This window comes from Falco rusticolus, chromosome 3 (genome assembly GCF_015220075.1).
Source record: "Falco rusticolus isolate bFalRus1 chromosome 3, bFalRus1.pri, whole genome shotgun sequence".
Classification (NCBI taxonomy): Eukaryota; Metazoa; Chordata; class Aves; order Falconiformes; family Falconidae; genus Falco; species Falco rusticolus.
The window spans coordinates 24275438-24294372 of NC_051189.1; the positions used below are offsets into that span (position 1 = coordinate 24275438).

At 35.9% G+C, this 18935-nt stretch overlaps 1 protein-coding gene across 3 annotated transcripts in view; it reads right to left on the reverse strand.

The window, feature by feature from the left end:
* The window catches only part of EMC2 (ER membrane protein complex subunit 2), a 40878-nt gene that overhangs the window by 17575 nt on the left and 4368 nt on the right, over window positions 1–18935 (reverse strand). For all 3 annotated transcript variants that reach the window (XM_037379229.1, XM_037379227.1, XM_037379228.1), the window contains exons 2-5: window positions 17157–17270; window positions 13773–13837; window positions 9390–9475; window positions 6522–6579 (exon numbers count right to left, since the gene is read on the reverse strand). In XM_037379229.1, coding sequence (XP_037235126.1) covers window positions 6522–6579; window positions 9390–9475; window positions 13773–13837; window positions 17157–17270 — 323 coding nt within the window. The remainder of the gene's footprint in view (window positions 1–6521; window positions 6580–9389; window positions 9476–13772; window positions 13838–17156; window positions 17271–18935) is intronic.

An 18935-nucleotide genomic window follows, 5' to 3' on the forward strand; every position in this document is an offset into this window, starting at 1 on the left:
ATTAAACAGTGAACCTTCCTAATCTATTTCTTTATAAAGACTAATAATCCCCAATCTGGCACAAGAACTAATCCTCCATTTGTCATGATTCTTTTTAATTAGCATTAAGCAGACTCAAAGTGAAGTGAGGAGTTGAACATTTATCAACTTCTGCATTTTATTAGTAAAACATATCAAGACAGAGTCTTCAGATTGTTGTAAATTTAATGGTTGCAAAGAACGCATTAGTAGGAAAAATTTCAGGGACTGACACCTCTAAGAAAGGAACGATTTCCTATCTGTATAACTGTTGCAGTGTTAAATCACATTTTGCATCTTAAAATTCCTCCAATTTTTAAAATTTGTCTTTATCAAGGATTTAACACTTCAGAAAATATGAATTTGGTCTAAGTTTGATACATTAGAATAATTTCCTTCGAATCGCAATATGCAAATCAAAACAAGTGTAAACATCTACAACAACAACAAAGGGAAGATATTATAGACATCAAAAAATAGCACATAATCTGAATACAACCACAGTAATGAATGTATTCTTACCAGATGTAAGTTTTTTTCAGAGTTAGGCATGGAAGACAGTTAAATCGGGCCAAATCTTGCGAATTAATCTATGCAGGCACAGAGCTGCTGAGTTGAACATGTCAAAACATAAGTAGCAATGGTGAATGTAACTTTACAGGATTCTAGGGGGAATCCAATAAACAACAGCCCATAAAGTCGAACACCAGCACACAGCAAATTGGTAGAAGCTATAAAAGCTAAAGCCTGGCATTGGAAAACATGAAAAATGTTATACACCAAAGAAGAGTAAGAACAGCTCACGCAGAGGAAAGTTAGGCTTCTGTTCCACTGGAGTTCTCCAAAGGAGTTACTAAGAGTGTGGATTAATAAAGATCCATATAAAAGTCAACTTCAAAAGTGACTTCAAAAATAACTTCAACAAGATCTTTCACTCTGAAGCCGAAATCTCTGAAGGAAACTAAGCCACCACAGCACAAGAGGGGAAGGTCATCACATGGATAAACAGATTTGTCAAAAGTTATGAAATAGAGGAGAAAAGAATTCTTGTCCACCAGTGACTTCTCTGCACTGAGAATCCCAGTTGCCTGTGCTAAAAACTACTGCACAGCATCTTCACAAATAATCTAACAAGGGAATGAACAGCGATGTGCTAAAGTTAACTGATGATGAGTTACACAAGTATAAAGAATAAAAGCCAACGGCAAAGAACAGCATTCACAACAGTGTATGTCAGCACAATAAAACAGCCCCTGAAATTTAAATTAGAAAAAGGGTTGCATGTAGGGTAAAACAATACTACTTGAAAGTACACATATAAGCTGTCCGAATTTGCCCAGTTAGGAAGGAGGCGCTAGAGTTGCAATACACAGTTCTACAGAACGTCAGTTCAATGTTCAGAAGAGGTCTTTAAAAATAAAAAACAACTGTGATCATTCCAGTATCAGAAAAGAATACAGAAGCAAACACATCAGTGGTATCACTTTGCCATTGTGTAACTCCATAATGCTCCTTCATTTTTAATACTGACTGCAGTTCTGTCCTCTCCTTCCTCACCCAAATACAGAAAAAACCCCAAACAAACAGAAAGGACACTTTCACCAGGGTTTCAGGGCACAGTATGGCAACAAGAATTTCTGAACAGATGGGGACTTCTCAGCTTAGAAGGAAGAAAAATGTGAAAGATCCCTAAAATCATGAGCATGAATAAAGTGAACAGAAAAAGAACCATCGACCGTAACAAGACGCATTAAGAGTGTCAAACACAATTGTCAGATTGAAGGGGGGTGTGTGTGTAGATTTGTGCCCAATCCATTTAGAAATTATGAAATTCCATAATGATTTTTTCATAATTTCTGAATGATGTAGACACATGCACACCAAACTTACAGAAATTCAAAAAACAGTTAAAAAATAATAAATCAACATAGACATTTCATGAGAACTATTAGAAACAGTTACCACTTCTGACACAGCAAAACTGTAACATTAAGATGAAGAGAAACTGGCAGAACAGACCAGAGCAACCTGTGATTGCCCTGTTCTTACACACCTCTCCTGGCATCTGCTATTGGTCGCTGTCAGAAACAGGACTTGGGGCACAACTTCAGAACAGCTGTTCTTATGTTCTCAAATACTTAATTTCAAGGGACAAAATCTCCAGCAACATTTAAAAGTGCTACGCTTACAGAAGTAAAACAGGAAAAGTACTGGAATGCACTCTGTTCTCTCTCCACCAATCATGACTGAACAAGAAACAAGAAAACCCTTGCAAAGGTAAAATATGCTCTGTCAAAAGAAGAAGATTCCTTTAGGATCCATGTAGCGCATTTCCAGTTGAACCATCAGTCCCCCTGGGGACTACCTGCAGCAACAGCTGCAGCTCTTCACACATTTCACCAACTCCATCCTGCAACGGATACAATGCCAAACTACCTTTTTTGATTCCCTTTAAAACTACCACTATACATATTTAAATTGAGGACTAGCTGTATCTTTCCTGGCAGTGCTAGCAATATATCTAGTGAAACATACACGCCACCTCAGAAAGTTACCTCTATTAGTAGATACTTCATTTGATGAGCAATTTTCCTTTCTGCAACTTAAAGCAGCCTGTAGGTAAATGTAAAAAGCTGTAAGAACTTCACAGGAGGTCTCTGTTCAAAATGAATTCACAGCTACTGCGGGAGTTTCAAAGAATTATCACTGTTCATACGACAAATAAATGCTCAGTCCTGGTGCTCATTATTCTCATCTTATTTAGCAGAGACAAGAAACTGGGCGAAAAAATTACCTATACAGTCAAGATGGTAGTAATGCACAATGGCAGAACGAGATACTAGGAAGAATGAACTCAGATATTCGTAATATAGAATTGCTGCCTGTTTACATGACACTAAGTACTAAGATTTTGCTCTGAACCTTTCTAGTATCTGCATCTCAACAACCTCCTGTGCCTGTCTGAAACATGTCCACCTTGGCTAGAAAGAGTATCAAAATAGTACAGAAAAGTGTAACCTCATGCTACCATATGAAGAAACTTGTTCCTGCCCACCCCCATAAACAAGAGTTAGTGAAGTATTTTATGAAAGCCTGAAAGACAACAGCTTCACCAAGCACATTATCTTGTTCTGAAAATTCTAATTTTTAATACTTTGTTCACACAATCATATTACTAGACCCATGAAGTTAATAAGATTATCCACATCGCCTAAGCTAAGTAAGCACATACGGTGTCTTGTTGTATTAAAAGCTTAGTTGAAAAAGCAGCAAGAAAAACAGCAGAATTATCCCTATAAAGACATCATATTTTCTGTGGATTAGAATTAAGGCAGAACTTTGTGCTTTATCTCACTTTCTCCTGACGCTGGCCAAGTGCTCTGCAATCTTCTTGATGGCCGAGCTGAAGAATCAGGAGAAACTGGAGATGCACTAGGGTGACAGTGGAGTGGGTTAGACACCAATCTCAGTCTTGTACACATGAACTCTATATCCTTTCTCATCATCAATTTCTCTGCACTCTGGAACAGGCCACCTTGAGAAGGGTCTCACTGACAAAAATATTTAGCTCTAATTAAAAGGCTTTCCTCCAAAGCAGGTCAGGATTTCTCAATGAAATACATTAACAACAGCAAAAAAACCCCCAAAAAGTCCTTTCTACCAACCCTGCTAAAAAACCAATGCCCCTCTTACTCTGTCCTGAGAAACCAACTAAGCACTTTATCTAAAGATCTATAAACAATGCAGCCACTGCTCAGCATCAGTATAAAGATTTTCAAATGAATACATTAAATTTTAATTAATAAAAAAGACTCTAAAATGGAAAATGTTCTACAGCCTTAATAAGCCTTCATTTCAACCAAAATGGATGAGAAAGGAAAAGGTTCCCATTCTTACCCTATATAAAATGCACACAAGTTGTACTTTTCACAGGAGTCACATCTCATTCATTACTGTTAAAATCTTTAGAGAAGGAACAGGCTCTTACTCAATGCCTACATGCTCTGAAAAATGAAACACATTCTCTCAAGTGACAGTATTAACATTGTTCCATTGTCAAATGAGTCGCCTTTTTCAGCAAGCAAGCTCAGACTAAGATAAAACACTGAGAAATGGTCATTTTTTTAAAAAAAAAAAACAAAGACTACTTTGAATTCTCTCCTAAGAAAGGAAATAAAATAATTACTGTTATCTTAATTTCAGCATTTTGTATGTAACAAAACCTCATCTGAAAGTGTAAGTGTCCATTACATAATCTGAGTTCAAAGTTCACTTTTCAGGATGGAAAAGTCTGCTAGGTGTCTAAAATAAATGTTTTTTTGAAAAAACTTTTTCCATGCTTCTATTTGAAACTGTCAGTTGATGCAAAGTATGATTTTTACATGATTCGTGTGAAAAAATGTCCATGTATCACTTACAGCACTTGCCAAAATGTTTAATGTATAAAAACAACTCCGTGTCAGCAGACCAGAAGAAATTGCTACAAGGTAAGGAGTGCCAGGACAAACTCAGCAACAGTTTCTTTTTTAAAATCTTAAAATATTTATTCTCCTACAGCAGCCACATGTGTGCATGGCATAATCAACAGGTAAAAGACACAAAGAAATCTGTACACAACAATTTATCAAAACTTTCAATTTAACTTTCACTCTTCACATGCAAGGCTTAACCAACCTATTCTACCGTAACAGAGCAAGGAACCTTTGCTTTGCATTTTACACACACCACTTCTACTCTCAGATCTTAAGAAATCAAATGGATCATGCAGCTGTTCTAATATTTACATCTTATGCTTCTAAACTTTATCATGTCATAGATCTTTATGATTTTCTTAAGGCGGTGATCCAAATTAGGTAACAGTCATGCATATTATTTAAATATATAATTTTGTTTTATAAAACCATCCACAAACCACTCAGATGACGTTAGCCATGTTGAGACAGCTGAACAGTCAAATTGCCAAAAATGCACACTCCAAAGATCTGTGGTCTACAGAAGTCATTGTAATACAGTGCTTTGTTTTCCACTGGCTTCAGCAAAGCATCGTAAAATGTGCACCTAGGTGACCTGTTCTTGGGGATTCACAGCAAATGGGTTCCATCTTGTCTTAACATGACTCTGAAGAGATAGTGTCTCTGAAACTCTTTGGGCCATACACTGATAAAATCCACCATTTATCGCAGGCAGCTATGCACCTTGTACTCAAACTTCTACTCAAAACCACTATGGACTTTCAAAGAACAACTTCAGATGACCTACACTTGTCTCACAAAACATAGTTTAAGTATTACTGCTCTAGGGAGGGCAAAAAATAAAAGACTGAAGAATTGAAATAGTTCTTTTTATCCTTGCACAAAAAATATGAGTTCTACCACTGCTAAAAGACACAGAGTTTAATCTACCACTGTTGTCCCAAGTGCTTAACTTGGTATTAACATTTTCAGATGTGTTGCTTTGAAAATAATTTTCTGATTTGGTGTGTTTGGGTGGGGTTTAGTTGTTGCTTTTTAAAGTTTTTTTTTTTTAATGTGTTTTGTGGGGTTTTTTTAAATGGTTTACCTAGTTTAAGTGATGGCACTTCTTCTATATCCATCTCTGGCATAACCTAGTGAAGCCCATTTATATGTGTTTCTGTGGGTTTTCCCCTCCTGAATAACAGACCACATCAAATAAGCTGACTGAAGAAAGGCAGAGGTTCAAAACACACCAAGGAAGGTTTACACAAGACTGCTAGAACATCCCCAATAGAAGTTTGCCCAACAAAGAGAACCAGTTCCTCGAAATCAAGTAATACAGACAAACATATACGCTCAGCCAATGATTAATAATGACTTTGCAACATGCAACAGAAAAATTTGACTTCGTATTTCTAGTTTTATCCTTGTGGAAAATAATGCATGAAAATATATTGCTACAAGTTTCCCTAGACACTGATTTTGGCATCTAATATCTCAAGGCAGCTTATACAACCAGTATTCAAAAAAAGCTTAAATGAAAAGTACAGTCTGTCTCAGATTTTGTTTTATACAATTGGCAAGTTTTATAGCATTTTGATTCGAAAGCTAGTAAAGTCACCCAGACAATACATAAAAATAACTGCTATTCAAGCACCACCTGACTGTTTTCATACTTAATCTTTAAGATTAAGCATTAGGAAGAGAGAAGACACATGGCAGGCTGTACTGGTCCTTTAAATAGCGAATATTCAGGGAAAAATGTAAAAGCTGAAAGGCTCAAACTAAACTCTACCAAGACTGCTGGAAAGGTTTCTAGTTATAATCCTGTCTTCTAAATTCAATGTTTAAGCAGGTATTATATATATTACACCTTCTCATCATGAAACTAATCTCATTTGTTCTAATTAAGGTAACACAGGTTATTATACTAGGAAACTAAAGGAAATACAGTAATACAGACATATTTTTCCACACTGAAACCCACAAAACATAATCACAACTTCAAACAACAAACCACTGCAGTTCAGAAAAATATTTTAAACTTACTGTGTTAGTTGAATCTTCTTGTAAAATTCTATCATATAACTGGATAGCATCATCATACCTGTTCAAAGAAATCATTTGCATTTATTTCTGCTAAGACAGAACTCCTGACATTTTGACTGTCCTTGCAAGAGTTAATAAATCCCCTGTACTATCTATACTGAATATATTTAAGCAAACTATATTCATACGTAACACTCGAGAATTTTGTATGAACTGCAGTATTTTATGTCACTAGTTATAAAAATACATAACTGCTTCATGGAATACTGTTTCAGCAACAACTTAGGTATTTTACACCCAGTTTCATATTCTCCTGTCTGTTCTTTCTTTTTCTATACCAAATAGGTAAAATCATCACATCCTAACGCTCCCTTTCACCCCTCCCAAGAAAAAGAAACCTTAAAATTTGAAAGGCCATCCAAACTAATGTCTTTTTGCTTCACTGCTGTAATTTAAAACTTTATGTAAGTTTCTTCTGTTATGATTTTATAAAGTATAAGCAGCCCCATACAGTAAAATGCAGTAAAATGGGAGGATTCACACAAAAGCCCACCCCTAGACTATACCACAAATCTTGAAAGAAAATGTTTTCCACCATCACTGTATAGGTTTTATTAATTCAGCTATTTAAAGCATGCTCATAACTGTTTACTCTGTCCACTATAAACACTTTAAATCTTCTGGGAAACAGATCTGTGTGTTCAACCAGCTGTGTACATGACCCAAACTGGACATACGAAATAATTCAATCCAAAACACATCTGACTGACTACACAGCTGTTGTGCTAGCACCACATAACTAGGGCACACTTTGTGTCTTCATGTATATTTCAACAATTGGTTTTTCAGAGGTACTGATGATTGATTTTGATGCTACACATCCCCTTCTTACCTTGGACACCTATTTATGTACTCTCACTGCTCCCTAAGCACTGCTGACAACTGCTCAGCTGTCCAGTTCAGTTACCATAAGGTAAGAGAACAAACGTGAAAGGAAGCACAAAAGCAGGAGTAGGTGACTGCTACAGACTTGAGCAGACGTGCTGTAAAATGCTGGTTTCATGTTCCCTATTAGTTGCTACTACATCAAATGTATTTTTTAATACTGAACATGATGGCCATAATCCCAGCTTTACAGTGTGAAGTTCCAGAATACTGTTCTTATGATTAGCAAACGTCTACTGGGATGTTCTTCGCTGTTTCCTCTTCCTGCTGGAGATGACAGGATCCTTCCTAGATCCTAGAAGTCACTTAAATTTAAAAAGAAGCTCACTTCTGAAGTTGAAAATCCAGCCTAAGTCTCTGCAGGCTTCATTTACTATCAGTGGAGAGAGACAGGGTTCTTCAGGGCATGGCTTACAGCATCTGCAAACAGGTTCAAGAGCACCCAGAGCTGAAGCCTCTTTCTTCTCTGACTTCTGAAGAAAATCTATGAAGATGAAACCTTAGCTTTCATTAATGCTTCTGCTCCCCTGATATTCCAATCTCAAGGATCTCAACTGGGACATTTTGTCAAGAATTTTTATGAGCATCTTCAGAAAACTATGGTGCAATAGCACTGCATAGCTGGAACAACACATGTTATTGCATGGGAACAGATCTTTGTGGAAGATGACTACTGCACAAACATCTTCCACGTACTCACAAAAGCCTGAACAGACTTATCATCTGATCAGGAAACTGCCTGTCTGAACAGGTTTTGGGATGGTGGAAAATCTGCTGCCATTCTCTCACTGTCTTCCTACCCTATATCCAATGAAGACACAAAGAGAGCTATGTTCAATGGAAATTCCTCATGAATGTTTATTTGATACAAAGTGAGTGTGAAATATGGATAGTATGACTACTCCTGTGGTTGTGGAGTCCAGTTATCCACTCTTTTTGATCCAAGCTCATCAGTGGCTCATAACAAATCACATCTTTACAGTTAATTTTGCAAGAATGTAGTGCATGAAGAACATCTCCTAAATAAATATATTAAAAAAACCCCAAACATATAGAGTTTACTTCTAAATTCTAATTCCTTCTTATCAAGATGGCCCAGAGGCGCCAAATCCCACTAATACTGCATGCAAAATGTAGCAAGGAACAGACTTCCTAGCATTCAAAGGCACTGGAAGTCCTTCTCAACACCCAAGAAAAGTGCTTTAGAACAGAATGTTGATATCAAAGATGTACGCAAGGAGAAAGGCAGGCAATAAAGGCCAGTGTCAAGCCCTGAGGTCATCAATCTTGTAAAGCTGTAAAGTTTTAAGCTGTTCATTACTTTAATAATTCCTGTTAAACTTAGTATGTTGTAATGCTTCTACAGGATATTTCAAAAAGATCAGTCTGAGTTTTAAATTCTGCCATTCTATTCTATACATTTTTTGAGCTGTTTCTATAACAAACGCTATAGATTTAATCCTTCTTAAGTTCTACTGGATTTATCCACACTCAGAAAACAAGGAAAAAGAGCTACATCCTGCAGTAATTAGGAGCATAGGAGAACAATGAAGACAAAAAAATGCTGGCACTGATTTTCACATGCTGCTTTAGCTCTGTAAGATGAAACTTGTATCTCTCAGACTTTGCCAGAAAAGTGCCTGGTGCTTTTACTGTACAGTGACTTATACTGTCAAGTAAGAGATATTTCTAATCTACAAAGTCCGATGGGAAGACTGCAAAAAATGTAACGCTGCAAAATACATGCAAAAATGCAATAAAAAGGTGTCTAAACATTGTAATATGATCATGCACACCATTATTTTCTATAAAGAAACCAGCCAGCATTGCTTTGCCACGTTTTTGTAGTGCCTGAATGCCTTTTTAAGAAATAGAAAACACCTTTCCTGACAGAAACTAATTTTTTTTTAATTCAGGTTTTACCTTTCCATAGCTTCAAATCGCATTCCAGTCAATCGTTTAACTCTGTGGCTCCCAGGAAACTGCCGCCTTAGTTCCTGAAGACAAAACTATACAAATAAAACCAAAAATAGTATTTTGAATATAATTATCTACACAGAAGATGTAACAAAAAAAACCACCTCCTTGGCTGATAATTCAACAACCTGAAATGGCACTTCTGAGTGAAAGCGAATACCAATTTTTGAAATATGCAATGAAATGTACTGACAAAGACAAGCTCAGAAACTGAAACTTTATCTGTTACAAGACTAATTCTAAGCAATAACTTCCATGCAGGTCATTAGATTGTCAGGCCTTATGGGAAATATTTATCTAGAAAATTGAACCTCCTAAAACAGTTCTGATACTATAAAAACTTGAAGTCTATTCAGTTGCCTCATAATAACACAAGACAGTAAAAAACCAAAATAAAGACGGTAAGGGCTTACATGATACTTCTTTCATAAATGGATATCTAACAATGGACCAAACTATGCTAATACTATGCTCTGTGTTTATTTTTAAAATAAAACTTTGAAATCCAAAGAAAATGTTTGTCACTGGTTTGGGCTGAGTCTGCTGGCAGAAGAGGCATGGCTTTTAACTTTTGAAATCAATGAGACACCTGGGCTGGATAAAAGGAATTCATCACAGGCAGATTTCTCTGGATTAGTGAAAAAGGATGTTTGTTAGAGGGACTGAGTCACAACTTCCCCAGAGCAAACTAACTCTAACCATATCATGAATGCGGCTAGATAGCATTGTAAAGTTTGTAGCTGACTCATTACAGTGAGATGCAGGACAGTCCCCAGGCTCTCAAAAAGACCAGTGGTTTAAATCACATTAAAAGCCTGGAAAAAGAGGGTTCTGTCTGAAGTTTTTATTTATACAACTCAGCTTATAAACTACTTCTTCAGATCTAAGGTTCAAGCAGAGGCCTATTGTTCCATCTCATCATACCCACTGGTCAAAGGAAAAGTACAGAAGAGAATCAGTAAAAATTAGTAGGTTCTGTCTCTGTTGCTGTGGATAAACATGTTGCTAGAGCACAGTAAAGAGAAATATTCTCAGATGCAAAAAAAATAGAGAAGGAAGACAGAAAGGAAACAGTAATCAAAGAACTCACACTTAGCCTCAAGTAAGCACAGACTACCTTCAACATGATCATCTCGGCTTCCAATGAACCAAAATCTTAACAATGCAATTTCACACAGAAAGGCTCAGGATTAGTACAGAAAGAGTTTACTGGCACTTTGAGTGACATCTAGGTTAGAACTGCTGCTGCTCTGGACAACAAATTTGTCATAAAAAACCTACATGTACTTAGCAGCACATTATATGACATCTGAACTAATCTGTGAACATTCTTAAGAGACAGGAAAACTTGCATCAAACTCCAGAAGAGTAGTTTCACTGCAGCTTTTAAAATCCCACCAACCTTCTACATTTTAACAAGAAGTTTTGCAGACAATAAATCCACCCGGTGGCCCAATGATCTGGGAATCCTGAAGGACAGTGATTTTCAGTATAAAAATGTGCACTGCTTTTCTCCCATTTTGAAATGTCACAAATTATAACATATGCAATACTACTAAACTCCACAATCTGCAGATGGACTTTTACATCTAGAAGAATGCCATCAACAATATGTAAAATGCTGATGAAGTATTATTCACATGCAGGAGTACTACGAGAACACAATTGTTCACATTAAATCTGACTACACAATCATTATTCACCCAAACACAGCAGCCTCAAGGCCAAAGTAAACTCCTGTAAATCAAGACATCAGACACAAAGTAACTAGAAAAGCTGCGAGACAGTCACGAACAACTCACTGTAACACTTTCAAACACAAAAGTGCATGATAAACTACACTAGCTATATCTTCAGAATATTCTGGACTCAGCAGCACTGAATGTCCCGTTCTTAAATTGAACCTGCAATCCCCATAATCATTTATGTTACTGAGGACTGGTTCTGCACTGTGTCAATAATCTACTTTGGAGATTTTCTCAGTAACTCGGCAGTTAAAATGGCAAATCTCATTTGTGAAACTTTAATTTGCAGTTAATTTGCTTTCTGATTTATTTAATCACATCAGTTTTCAACTGCAAAGGTCTGACATAAGGCAAAGAAATATAAACCTGGGCTTCAGAATGTGAAACTCCGGTAGTGCAAGTGCCTGCCAACAGCAGGTGATTGCACTGAAACATGCACATGAAAGAACTGGCTGATTGCAGTAGGGGCACGCATCATGTGTAGTCATTTTGTGCAGGACTGAGATGACAACAGTAATAAAAAGAGGAAAGAAAAAGAAAAAACAAAAGTCATATAAATTACTCTGAAAACCATCTCAGCCTCCTCATTTGGAGCAGATGAGACCTATCCCCCTAAGCAAAATGCATCACAGCTGTCAAAAGCTCACTGCTAAAAAACAGAAGTTCCAAAGCTGTTTGTCTGCTTTGGGACTACAGCTGTAGCAAAAAGCCACATACAATGTTGGCTTGTTAGAATTAACTACTTCTTTATTATAAATCAATCAAACTTAAAAAAATAAAAATACAACTAAGTTTCCCCCGAAGTTTTTAACTTCCTTTCTGAGCTGCATATAAAATGTTGCACTCCCTCATTTCAAGCAATATTCCTTAGAGGGCACAGAAACTGAAATTTAAAATCCCTGCCAGGGTTAGTAAAAACAAATTGTTTCACAACTGATCTTTCAACACTGGCTCCCTCACCAATTTTGTGAAAGTCCTCCTAAAAAGACCCTGAAAATAAAGACCAAAACTGTTTTTGATATAAATCAGAACAGAGAAATATATTTATTTAAACAGTAAGTCTATTTGTTTTCATTTAAACAGACAGCTATATTACAACAGTATCTTCTTCTGAGGAACAAAAGACAGGGAAGTTCAGTGGGTTCACAACAAGTTCAGAGTGTTGTGCTGTAGTTTCCAGTGTACTCTATTTTACCATATACATATGGGATGTGAGATAAACTTGTCTAGTTCTGCCTACTTTCAAATTGCCCTTCTCCCAACTACATCCTCTGGTCTGACCCCTTGTATATCACAGACCATTAAGTTTCACCCAAATGACATCACATGAAGCTCAAAGACTTTATGAGGTATTTTGCCATCTGACAGAGAACAAGGCACTGGAAGAGTAATCCCCACGAAAAGACCTGGACTCCTGAAAATAACTTTCTTTTTACTAAGAATAATCTCAAGCTTGCTGGCTTTCAGGGCACAAGATACGCTCATGAGCCCATGGGGGTTTTTTCAGCATTCTGTGAAGGAGAGATGAAAAGATTCAAGCAATACACATTTTTGCCTTTTTCAGTTGCTGCCTTTAAAGATTAGCTAAGCTTAGCTAGGTTTTTTGCTTTGTTTCAGTAGTTTTCTATTTTTAAACTAGTGAACAGGTGTTCCAGTTCCAAATAATCTTACTTATCTAAATTATTTAATTCAAATAAATCTGCATACAAGTTGACTAAACCCAAATACCCATTAACAATATTTTTATCAAGAATCACTGTATAATATGGATTGCAAGGGACCTTAGGAGGTCACCTGCTCCAAATCCCCACTCAAAACAGAGCCAGCTTCCAAGTGAATGCTGGGCCATATCCTAATCCACTTGTGAGCACCTCCAAAGCAGATTTCACAACCCCTCTGTGCCATTTGTCCTGAAGTGTTCATCAACCCCACCATTAAAAACTTTTCCCTAATACCTGATTAGAATTTCCTTTGTTGCAACTTGTCTCTTGCACTTTTGCTGGACATCCACAAAAATTCATGTCCAGATTCTTTACATCTTCCCATTTTTACATATTCAAAGACAGCAATAAAATCCCTTCTTGGCTTTCTCAAGACTTAAACTCACATCTCTCAGCCTTTCCTCATACATTATGCAGTCCAGCTCCTTATTCATCTTGAAGCCTTGCTCAAATATGTCAATGACTTTCTTTGATGATAGCCAACATGACATATGAGATGCATGACAGGACTTTTTAACCTCAAAACATTCGAAAAACCAATATAATTTGATAGGTTTTCAATAAACAAACACTGTCTGTACAATATGGCAACCTCAATATTATTCTTGACATTTAGCCCATACCAGAGTAGCTGTAAATATTTTCATGGCTGTTGGAAGAGACACAATCTGTCTAAACAAAAGTTACACATTATAGAAGGTAGATGGTGGTGGTTTATTCCCAGCAGTGTACTTCTTGATAGATATTCTACAAGTCCAAGCTATGGAGTTCAGAATATCCTGTAACTGACTGAAGAACTATCTGGAAGAGATACTCAGAAAGAAAGCTTAAGGTTTGAGGGAAAAGTCAACTTGAAAACTTACCAATGCCAAATCATCTCGACTGCAGTCCAGGGCAGCAATCATCACTTGTTCATATATTATCCAAACTAGACACAAAAGAGGCATTAAATGCAGATAACAGATTTTTTTAAAGATAATGTGAAACACCTAAATGTAAAGAAGATTCGTTAATTCTGTCTGCATATTCTTCCCCTCCTACTCCTGTGGATCACTACTGAAATGGGGACATTTTAAGAAACTGCTGGAATTAATTAAAAACGTATTTAAGTGATTTTATTGCTTTTAGTAACAAAGTACCTTTTGACATCTTGAAAGGCAAAAAAGCTCTAATTCTCTACTTTTCCTAACGTTATAGCTGCAGTCTTCTAAACAGATCCCCATTAGGGCTTCCTCTCTGATCAGACCTGGAGATCAGCCATTTCGGCTAGAAAGAAACACATCTCTCTTAACTGTTTCACTGCTGAAAGTCCTACAAACATAGTCTTCTTCCTGGAGTTGAACAACTCCAAATCATTGCCAGATTACATTATTTCTGTTCTAGGCTATCTACTGAGTTCTTGTCTGTAAAAAAACTTAACAGTGCAGCTACGCTAGTTGCAGAAGAGAGCGGTTATGTTAGAGGGAAACATGTAATGCAAGTACTGGAAGTACTAAGTGTTTTGAACTCATGTAAATCCAATCAGGTGTGTCAGTGAACTAAAACAGAACCAAATGTCTTAAAAAATAAAGATATATAATAAAAATAACAAAGGTTCTCCGATTTTTTAAAATAATTTCTATGATACGAATTTCCACTATTTTTTTAAGAAAATACTACTTCTTGCTAACTATACAAAGGAAGAAAAAACAGGCATAAATTTGCCTGTAACCCCTCTTCCTCACTGGAAATAGTTGTAAGACATATATTCTATCTTTATTATATAATGTATACAATTTTTCCATAATTGTAAAAGTACATACATAGATACAGACAAAATACAGATAACATATATCCATGATATAAATTATATATTATGTCTTTTTAAGTAATTCTAAACAGAATAATAATATACTTTCATAGTCTATGAAGTGGCTCTTCCCATTTGATCAAACCTCTACTTTGATACTGTAACCCTAACACAGGTTAATGTCAGATATTAAGCAAAAGAACACTTGTAAGAGAATCAAGTAACCAGTCCAGGGAGACGTGTTGTTCTAAGCTGTACTAGAGATTTCTTCTTCAAGCTTAAAAACAACAAGCCACAGGTCTTACTCCTCGACTTTGAAGTCCAAACCTATAGCTTTGGACTACTGATTATCCATTAGAAAATCCCAACTTTTCATTAAATTATGATGTGTATAATAGTATCCCTCTTAGGCAGAATTGTCAATGAGTTATTTTTATTTTAAAAACTCTTAGTAATGATTCCCCCCCCCCAGGCAATTACATTGGATGTCTTCTACCAAGTAGGTAAATTACAGATACACCCAAATAATCTACTCCATTGCATTCATTATTTTCCCTTCTACATGCATTCTGAAATAAGCCACTGTAATATCCAGGTATTTTCTGAAACTACACAAAGCAACAAGACTAACATCCATGATATACAACTCCTTCACCTTCTGTGGCTACCTTCTAAAGCCTACTATAGCTGTTCTGGGTTTTTTTTTAGTTGTTTTAAAACTGTATACAGTTGCCATTCTGATGCTACTTTTTTAAAAAAATATTAAACAAAATGCAAAGATGTAAATAAATTCCAGATAATTTTACGCATTTGCTAAGAACCGCATGAACACTGCGTCTAATTTATCTAATGAATCATCAATGTCAAGTTTATAAAAGAATAAAATACATATGTCTTAAAAAGAAGGACAAACTCAACCCTGACAAGAAAGGAATGACTCAGCCTGTATTACAGAGAACAGTGTTTCAGAAAAGCATTGGTAAAATCTGAAAGTAATATCAAGCTCCTCAACAACTTCTTACTAAAATACAGTTCTCAAATTACTAGCAACATGGTGAGAAGAAAGTAAAATCAAGGTTAGTTCTCAAAGGTCTCCTAAAGCAGAAAGCACTTATGACAACTCTCTTGCAACTGGGTGTATTAAGCCTACCCATGCAGTCTAAAAACAAGCATGTTCCTCACTGTTCCAGTGCAAGACCCCCTCACAGTGCAGTATCTTCTTCAGGCACTCAATCTACACACACACTCCACAACTCACTGCTACGCACAGAGGTGTCTTCAATACATGACACTTTGAGTAGATTATCCATCTATCTATATACAAAAAAATACAACATTTGTAGTGGCCAAGCTCCTTAACAATGGAAAGGGCTCTAGAACAGAATTACAGCTTGGAGGGTGCAAGACAGAACCAGAGCAAAGCATCAATATAAAACAAATCCTATCTGCAGAACCCCAAACCCAATACTGAAAGATTCCTCACCTGACAAAAAAAAAAAAAATATATAAAAAAAAGAGCCAAAGTTTCTCTGAAATTACTAAGTAAATTTTAATTCCTGGAACATTGTAAGACGTTAGGCATTTGAAATTAAAGTTAACTCACTAAACTAAGTGAACAAGTTAACTAACTGAGCCAAGTTAATCATATGGAATACTGTAACTTTTATTAGTAAATACAATGTACTACTGTGGCTGCTAAAATCCACTACACAACAGCAGCTAATAAAATGAAAGAACTACAAGAGAAATGTATTAAAGAATATCTACATTAAATTACCCAAATTATAAAAAAAGGAAAAAGAAGAAGCAGCATTAAAATAAAAGCCTGTGAGGCTAATATAGAAATCTATACAATCTTTATAGCACTTTGTTTTAATTTATGGTTATAATAAGAGTGCTGCTGTACCGTGACATGTTCCTAAGCAATTCTTTTTCATACATTCAAGCCTCTGTCTACTTAAGTTAGTATAAGGTAGTTAAAAAACCCTGAAAAGAGTAATTTCATGAATAGTGGAAACTTAGACTTACCCTCAACAATAATATTACAAATGTAACATTGTAATAAAAACTGCCTTAATATTAATTCTTGCAGTATCTATGACTTGATTAAGGAATAACTTTCTCCGTTATAAAAAGATACTTCGATTTTTGCCACCATGTTGAAAACAGAAAATCAAATGCCAGCTAGATAACAGTTTTGTGCTAAGTTTTAATATAATGACCTAACTTTTTTTATATAGCTAACCAACAGTTCTAGTTTTTCCATCTGTTTTCACTGCAGCTCACACTTGGGAAAGAAAATATAGGAATTCTGGCAGCCTACTGGACTAAGAAAGTAATATATATTTCATCAACATCAGCAGACACAGAAAGGCAACACAGAAGTACAAAACAGAGGCTGAAAAGAGAAAACATAATCAGACAATTGGAGTTTTTAAAATAATGGTTGTTCACTTACTGTCATCTCCAAGTTTAGATGCATATTCATTAATTAACTCTTCTCCAACATCCACTATCTGTTCACTGTTTCGGTAGTTTTCTTCCCTCCATTTCCTCATTTTATCACGCATATCTGGGGGCAAAGGGGAGAAAAAATAAAATGAAAATATTGAGATTTCCATATAGTAATGTAATCTGAATGTTATTTCTGGAAAATATACATATGACGAATGGGTTTAGAGAGCAATAGATCTAAAAAAGTGACTTCTTCTAATACCAGAAAACTACTAGAGAACAGATGGGGGTACCAGACCTCTGAATCCACGTCACACAAACCATGCTCATGCTCTAATATAAGTAATTCAACTTCTAAGGTCGTAGTCTCAGGTTAGTAACATATGCAGTACAAAACCCCTTATACCTGCTTGGCAAATAATTAATAACATTTAACAGACATTAACCACGGTTAGGAAAAATAGGCTACAAGAGACTTCTCCCAGACTGGTTCATCCTTAAATTTACAAACAATGTTAAAATTGCACTTCTGCTCCAGGTGAATAATTTTTCACTTGAAGTATTAGAAAAACTAACAACTCAATCACTGCTTACATTTATCAGTGTAAGCAAAATGCTGTGAACGTCCACTCCAAAAATAATCTACAGGCTCCTGTAACAAGGAGCCTCAAGAAAGGCAGACATGGAAGTGAAGGCTTTCTACATTAGGGAAGTGCCCAAAGATATAAAAATCATCGCTGTTTGTCTAGGTGGGATAGAAAAGACATCTTAGCATTAGGATTTTTGTTTCAAGAGTACATTTACTATGGATCTGATCTCCAAGAGAGCGAGCACGCTCATGAAGTCAGCTAGAGAGCACTACCTAGCCTAGACTTTATCCATCCTCTGGACCAGGAAATTGCTAAGAATGTGATTTTATATACATACATACACTTATATACACGTAGATGTTCCATTCACTAGAAAAATTCTGAGGAAACTTAAGGAAAATACTCTTCATTACTAGATAATGGCTTTATTAATATGAAGGTACCAGGATAACTGTTGGCAATATTGTTTTTAAACTGTACAACAGCTGGGAAAACAAACACCACAATAGATCTAAACACTGTCAGTTTTTCCTGCACTTCAAAACACATAGTTAACATAACTGACAGTTTAAAACTAAGTACTGAACTTTCTCCCATCTACCTGAAGTGATCTCAAATAGCTCATAAGACTGTTATTGTGCTATGTTTTGTATTTTGAAATTCAACCAAAACCACCACAGGGTTACATTTCATATGCATGGGTAAAGTTAAATGGTTCTAGACACATGATGGTCCCTGGAAATTCAAAGTCAGACAGCAAGAATGTGAAAGAACACAAACATTCTCAAAAGCTGACAAGCTAAAGGCATGAAAATAAATAAGCTGTCTGATTTCTACCCACTCATTTACTTGGAAATTATCAATGCCTCCATGCCAGTGTGATTCCAAATGGAATCACATCTAAATTATGTTTTAACAGAACACACATCTACCATTCATCACCCAAGTACAGCATCTACAGCAATGGAAAAAAAATGCAGGACAGAGAATAGTATATCAGCTGATGACCAAAAAACAAGGTTAAAAAAAAAAAATGTTCTCATTAACATGACTCTATTGAGAGGCTCGTTAGTTTTAGAAGTACTGAATTTTAAGCAAAAGGTAAAGGAAAGAGAATGCTAAAAACTGCCGCAAACATCACACTAGGCTTTTTACAATGTTATTAAACTTAATTAATTTTTTACTAAGAAAGC